This window comes from Aplysia californica, unplaced genomic scaffold, assembly GCF_000002075.1.
Source record: "Aplysia californica isolate F4 #8 unplaced genomic scaffold, AplCal3.0 scaffold00278, whole genome shotgun sequence".
NCBI lineage: Eukaryota > Metazoa > Mollusca > Gastropoda > Aplysiida > Aplysiidae > Aplysia > Aplysia californica.
In genome coordinates this window covers 747,576-755,042 of record NW_004797548.1, presented here as the reverse complement: position 1 = coordinate 755,042, position 7,467 = coordinate 747,576, and the positions used below count along the sequence as shown (strand labels likewise).

At 38.0% G+C, this 7,467-nt stretch overlaps 1 protein-coding gene across 5 annotated transcripts in view; it reads left to right on the top strand.

The window, feature by feature from the left end:
* Positions 1-7,467, top strand: part of LOC101857725 (serine/arginine repetitive matrix protein 1) — a 23,250-nt gene that overhangs the window by 2,600 nt on the left and 13,183 nt on the right. The window contains exons 1-5 of one of the 5 annotated variants that reach the window (XM_005101325.2): positions 2,558-2,603; positions 3,599-3,721; positions 4,291-4,437; positions 5,941-6,211; positions 6,712-6,882. In XM_005101325.2, the coding sequence (XP_005101382.1) occupies positions 6,200-6,211; positions 6,712-6,882 (183 nt within the window). In that variant the 5' untranslated portion in view covers positions 2,558-2,603; positions 3,599-3,721; positions 4,291-4,437; positions 5,941-6,199. Of the gene's footprint in view, positions 1-2,513; positions 2,604-3,598; positions 3,722-4,290; positions 4,438-5,059; positions 6,212-6,711; positions 6,883-7,467 lie in introns of those variants that run through there. The other 4 variants (XM_013084210.2, XM_005101323.3, XM_013084211.2 and 1 more) reach the window with 4 other exon arrangements.

Below are 7,467 nucleotides of genomic sequence, written 5' to 3'. Positions count from 1 at the left end.
ACTTTTTTACCTGTTAATGTCTTTACAACTCAAAAAGTATGACAGATATTAAAAATCTGACAGCATGACTAGATTCTGCATGAAATTAAAAAATGTACAAGACTGCCAAGTTTCGTTTACATATTCCAAGAAATAGGCGAACTATGACAAATATTGTCTCAAAACGCACCGAAAACCGCCACATTTTTACCTATAAACATCTTCATAACTCAAAAAGTAGGATAGCTATGACAGATCTGAAAGCAGGAATAGATTCTACACTAGAAAATGTACTGGGTTGCCAAGTTTCTTTTAAATACTCCGAGAAATGAGCGAGTTATGATGAAATTGTCTCAAAACTCACCAAAGAACGTCCCATATTTTGGGGTGTTTTCATTATATAAAAGTGTACCAAAATTTAATTGATTAAAAAATCCTTAACTCTTTTGTTTGTTGATGGATTTCAAAAATTCAAAAAGTTCCATGCTCTGTGAAGATAAAGCTACAAAATGCACCTATTTGCAAACACTTTCTGGCAAAAAATGGTTTTTCGTGGTCATTGCTAAATATATAGATCGAGTAATGACTTTTTTTCCTTCCAAAAACATAGTACATAGATGTTCCAATATTATATTGTCTCTGGATCTCACTGGTTTTACTCCGGCCTTCGGAGAGCACGCGCCCACCTTCGTGTGAATTTCCTCCTTTTTTGAAATTCCTGAGTAGCAGCTGTTTTGTACATATTAGCATATATATTTTTTTCCACATTGGGTGGCCTTTTCACAATGGCAACTTTTTTACTTGACTTCCATTTTTGTTTCGGATTACAAGTGTTATTTTTATGGAGTTGGGCTGGGACCACTGCCCCTGAAGAGTGCCTTAGGAGGAATTCCCATATTTTAAAACTTTATTTAGGCCTAATATTGGAGGATGCACTACAATGTCAACTGTAATTTATCATTACAATACATGAGGTCTCTGTTCAAGGGGGGAGAAGCAGTTGGCCTAGCCTAGATTCTGAGAATCTAGATCAATCAGTTATTTTAGTGATGCTGTACAGTTGATAAAATTAAAATCGTGACTGAAACTGTACACCCGAATCCAAGTCAAAACAAGCTGTAAGTTGTAACACAGAATATCATCCAAACTTATAGTGTAGTATCTCTATCCTTGATAAATGTTAACAGTGGAAAGCAAAGAAGTTGGGTAAAGTAAGGAGACAAAAAAAATAGACATTCTGTTTCTATCCTCTGTTAGTATCGGTACAGTGTTCTTTAATCATAATGCTTGCAAAATTCATCTGCTTCTATCAGTCAGTGACAATATGTTGGGTTTTTTTTAACGAATAAAAGCATAGATGGGATTAATTCTGGTCCTGTGAGTTTGCATTGGCGCTTTGTTCTACTGTGACCCACTTTCATTTCGCGACAAGCATTTAGCCTTGGCACCCTCATCAATAAGCCTGGGTCAGTCAATGGCCACAAGGAGGAAATGTGCATGACGAGTTGATGACCTATCATTGACAAGAACAAAGCAATTTTTCTTCACACTAGGTCAAAAGTTGTTGGAAATAAATCTTCTGGAACATCCGCAAGTGTTGTAGGGCTTACTAAATTACTATGTAATACACAAATAATTGTTAGACTAAAAATAGTACGAGTTGTGTTCTAATGTAGACATATTCCCCTATGGTACGAAGGGGAAAAAAATGCCATTCAGTTCTGGAATTATGGTACTGGAATTTGGATGAATTTATCTTCTGATCTCCTACTTGTTTTAAAGCACTTCCAATTCAAATCAATTTCACAATTAAAAATAATTTTTTTTTACAAATGCTTGTTTGAAACATGTGGAAACGGTATTTGAGTTGAAAGATGGAAGCGCTGTTTCTTGAACCTGAGTCCTTTCTAGTTTGGCGTGTCAAAAGAGCATAGTAATTTCAGCTGAAATTCCATTGGATGAATAAAAATAGCATCAGTACCGACAATATGCGTTGTGAAACCCTATGAAATTTCTTGGTACGCACACAAACACAAGCAAACTCATGTGCTAACACTTGCCCTGCTTTGCTTGTACTGCTTTGTGGGACCCTGGGAGATGTAATTGCTCAAGATATGGGATCAAAATGACAACTGCAGAACCGACTGGAAATTGAGAGTGCTCGAACTTTCTTGTGGGTCTGAGAATCCCCTGGACTACCAGGATAGGGAAGGGTTAAAAATGAAATGATTGATGCATGTGAACAGTACAAAAGAGAAAGATGTTTAGGAGGTCTTAACATGTTTCCATTGCTTAAGTCTCCTCACCCCATCCCCCCCCCCCCCCCCTCACTTCCTGTATTAATTTACTGATTTTCAGTTGTGTTACGTAATTATCCTCTTTTTTTTTGGGGGGGGGGGGCTACAAATTGGTGGGATAATTTTTTGGGGGGTAATGTATAGCATAGCTGTGGAATTTAAGCTCAATGTTTCAGATTTAGAAAACTAGTTGGAATACAATGCTAACTTATTACAAAAATTTTTTTTTTTTTTCAGGGCACTACTGCCCAGCAGGACACAAGGTTTTCGGACAAGAAAAAGAAGCTCATGAAGACCATGAAATTTGCAGAAGGTCTTGACAGAAAGGTTTGTATTTTTTCTATAAGAACAATATTTAGTTTTATCATTGCCTTGGCCTTGGCTTAGGATTATTTTTAATACTTATCCGCTGTGGCCGTGGTTCATTCTTTTGACTTTGTTGTTTTGAAAGTCCCACTTTGAATGCATGGAAGAATACTGAAAGATTGTTGTATGCCAATATATATGATGTGTATCATTTTTAACCCTCTTTTAAACAGGCTTATCGATGGCGCTGTTCAAGGTTTTCTTTCTTATCTCGGCTCAGGCTCCAATCTGTTTTTGCATTGTTAGGTGAATAGTTGGTCAGAGAGAGGGTTGAAGACAGTGGCTTCATTTGTGGAGACAGAAAGTCACAATGTTTTCCCGCAGCTTGTCTGTGTCTTGATATAATGCTGGAGAGGAGAGGTGTTCATAAAAGGGTGTAGATGGATGGTGAGAGCTCTGGTGTGTTTTGCCTGCTAACATCTATCATCCATCTTTCTCCTCGTTTGTTTTTTTTGTTTTGTTTTTGTTTTTTGTGGGGGGGTTTTGTGTTTGTTACTTTCCTTTGTAACATCTCTATAATCTTTGGCATTTATTTGACCTAAATGTGTTGCAAGTGCCGTAACAGAGTGATACTTTTACTAAAACTAAGCTGATAAAAGGCAATGATCTGGAATCAACTTCTACTTCCAGCAACAACAGGCTTAAATCTGCTTTGCTGACTTTAATTCAGCATATTAATTTTTTACGCAAAAAGGCCTTTTCTGGAATACTCCCAAGACACGGCTGTTGTAGAAGTGCTCGTCTGACGGGTTCAAATTTGAGTATAGATTATGGTGTCCTGGTGATGAAACATAATTCCTCTCAAATACGGTGCAGGTCAGCATTAAAATGGAGAAATTATTCATTGTTTTCTCGCTGACATAAAGTTTGGGATAGTAGGTACACATATATATATATATATATATATATATATATATATATTTGTATATACAGTGAAATTGTTTCATATTTTTCAGGTGGACATGTTAAAAGTGAACATCGACAGTTTGAAACCATGGATCGCACAGCGGATCACAGATCTGCTAGGAATGGAAGACGATGTTGTAGTGGAATTCGTTTACAATTATCTGGAAGAGAGGGTATGATTCAGTCAAATTTTCTTTGGAATATTTTCCTTTTTCTCGCCACTGATATTTTCATTTTCCATGTGGACAGGAGTGTTTGTGTGAATGGTTGTGTTGTGATTTTGTCAAACATGATTATACTTCCTCACAAAAATATATTCTGAATTATGAAATGTTTTAATTCGTAATTTTTTTTTTTCAAACTCAGGGATTTGTCTCATTGTTTTATACAGATATATTATTAAGACGGGTTTACTGTTTTTACAAGTGTCCATTTTTTTGTCAACTTTATAAAATCTTTGAAAATTGAATACAACTTCCTCATATTCATAATGATACAAGAGGGATTCATATTCATTAATGAAAAGTTCGTCTCCTGTCAGTAATAAAACATCTTCAACATTTTACGTTTATATTTCTGGTAGAAGCAACAAAAAAACAAAACAAACCCAAACAAAACTATTCTGTCTTCAATGTTTGTAATGAATACCTTAGGTTTCCACAAAAAAAAGAAGTAAGTTATCAGTAGGCTTTAAAGTCCTGACCACCTCACTCATTTGTTGACTGTTTCCTCTTGTGATCAGAGAAGCACTACTACTATAAACAAAATGGCCTTCAAGCATAGTCACTCACAACTGAGCAAGGATTGCCGATGCTGCAGATTTTCACTCAATGCTTTGGTAGCTAGATACTCGATATCAGCTACTTGAGTATTCAGCACTGACCAAACGGTGGGTTTGTATCTCTTATTGTGTATGTATGAGCTTGATATTTATGTGGGTGTTAGGGTGGCCAGTATGTGGGGGTTAGATACTCTATCTGAAATGGAGGTGAAGGGGGGAGGGGATGGATGGAGGCAGGGGATGGTACATGTACTGGCAAGGTTGATCTTGTGTTTTGAGCCAGACAGGTGCTGTCTGTTTGTTTCACATTTATCCTTCAGGGTTGGTTTCTCATTTATCCTTCAGGGTTGGTTTCTCATTTATCCTTCAGGGTTGGTTTCTCCTTCGTCCTTCAGGGTTGGTTTCTCATTTATCCTTCAGGGTTGGCTTTATAGGGTTTCTGCAAAGGTGAATAGATACTTGCGACTTTTTCTTTGGATACGTGAAAAAATGTATTCTTTTGAATCTCAAAGGACAAAAGCTAACATTAAGAAATTGGGCTGCTGTCGGTATCACCTGCTCTCAAACAGTAGGTGTTGTATTCTTGCTTGTGGTTAAAGAAAAAGAAAACATGACTGTCTATGCTTTAGGATCTCTTCCTTGCTGTAATACAGGGTTCTGTTACTTGCTCTTTCTGTATTTTTAGTTTCTACACTGCTATTGCACCCTAAAAAAATATTTTTCGGGGGGGGGGGGGGGGGGGGGGGGTTCTTGCTGAAAGTGATATAGAAGCAATCAGTCCCTTCAGTAAATGTTGGTCTTGTTTGTGCTGCCAAAGTCTTTAACACCAGTGGAAGAGCTGAGAGTCTTGTGAAACTGCTTAGAGGAAATGGGATTATTATTATTTTGTCCATTATGTATAATAAGTGTAAATATTTTTCCGAGACCGCAGGGGTTTTTCTTTTCTAGTAGTGGGGATTGGCTTTTATGTAATGTGTCACCATTCTGTATCTGTCTGTCTCGTCCTATTCATGTGTACTTACTGTTTTTTTCCTTCTTTAGCTGGTTTATTTCTCGCCACCCTTTCTCTTTCTCTGGCTGTGACTATATTGCAGAAAGCAGGATTAACAAGTTGTCTTAGTTGACATTGTTTATTTAAGTCGAAGAATATCGTCCCTGAAGATCGGAACTGGAGATACTCGTAAAATGTGTGCTGAGGAATGCAGGAGGGCGCAGAAGACTGCTGGTCCTGCGTGTGCTGACCGCTCTCATCCGAGAGAGAGAGAGAGAGAGAGAGACCAGTTTTGATGATGTACAACACATGCTTGATTTCCTTTTTAATCTTCTACCTCAAGATTGTGGGTTTTTTTACTTTAAAGAGTTTGTATCCCTTTTTACTCCTGGTAAATGATTTTTGAAGTATCAGTTTTCTCTAAATCGTTTGATGATATGGATGCCTTAAGTTGATTATGAGGAAGGATTCTTGGATATTTATTATGTGTTTGTGAAAATCAAAAAGGCTGTTTTGTGTAAAAACAACAAAAATTGTGAATGCATCTCTGTTGTGTGTGAGTTTGAGAGTGTTTCCCGTTCCAGTGCTTGTGTTACTGATGGGGCAAATCTTTTTTTCAGAGGAAAACACAGACTTTTCAGTGAGTTGGCTGGATGCCAAAGTGGGTTGACCCAGGCCTGAGTTTGCTTCAGAAGTAGCTCAGGTCTGTGAGGCGAATGGACGGATGTGATTGGTCGTAGTCGGAGGGAGCTTCTTTTGGCTTGAGGGGCTCCCAGAGAGGAGAGGTCTGCGTGGGCTAGATGACTCTCGGAGCCAGTGAAGTCATGGGAGTCCTTAGATGCCACACGCTTTACATTCTGATATACGACCATCGTCCTGATGTGTATATATGTAATGCTTTGTTACTGACTGAAATATGTTTTTTTTGGGTTTTTTTGTTAAAAAAAAAAGTGATGTGATGTTGTCTGTCCGTGGTGGCTAGGGATGAAAGGGGAGATCGCTAGAGCGTATGCTCGTTGATGTGATCGTGGGTGCCTGCTGAGGTGCATAGCACAAGAACCCCACTCTTTGCATGGGTGTTGGGAAGGGTGGTAATTTGCTGCTGAAATAATGGTTTCAAGTGTGCAGTTCTGTTATCCACCTTTTCATACAAATTTTTAAAGGAAAGATTGGAATATACAGCTAATATTTCATATTTGGGAGTTGGGGGGGGGTTCGATTGAAAGATTTAATGTGTTTTATTGAAGAGAGTCGATAGGGGGAATAGGAATATGTTACTAGCTTTTTGTGAGAGCATACCATTTAAAGAACATGTCGTAGCATCTTGATTCCCCTCTGGTATTCGTACACACTCTCTTATGCATGTCGTCTTCCCTTCTCTATTTCCATAGCACCCTAATGCCAAGGAGATGCAGATCAACCTGACGGGTTTCCTCAACGGTAAGAACGCCAGGACGTTCCTCAGCGAGCTGTGGGAGCATCTGTGCAGTGCCCAGGAGAACGTCACTGGCATCCCCAATCAGTTCCTGGAACAGAAAAAGAACGAGATCAAACAGAGACAGGTGAGAGAAAGCAAGAAAAACTGGTTACTGCCTTTTTTGCTTATTGTTGTGTGTTTAATATAGTTTTTCTGAGAGCAGCCGAGCAGGGAAATGAGTGACAAAACATGATTGTTGATGTCGGCTTTAGATTTGGATTTAAACCCATCAATAGAAATCTTTAAAAAAAATTTCATTAACACTTTTCCACCACATGCCTATATAGTAAAAAAAAAACCTGGCTCCACACACCATTTGAGCTAATCTGAAGGTGAAAGTAGAGGGTTCAGAGAAATGGGCACTGCTCTCTTGTAAATGCATGGATCATTACCAAACTTGAGGGACAGTTGTATGAGTGAATAAGGGTTTTATTCCTGTGAAGAAAAAAAAAAATCGCTTGATCACGGCAGCCATTTTGAATAAATTATGCAAAATTTAACTAAAATATAACGAAAAAACCAAATTTCCACCTTCCTGATAAGTGATTTTACCCTAAATCTAACAGCTAATATTCCAGAAAGATGATTTGACCATTTCTACATAATAAAAATCACAACAGGTGGTCGCTGGGTGCATTTAGAGGCATTGTAGAGTCAAAATAAACATGTA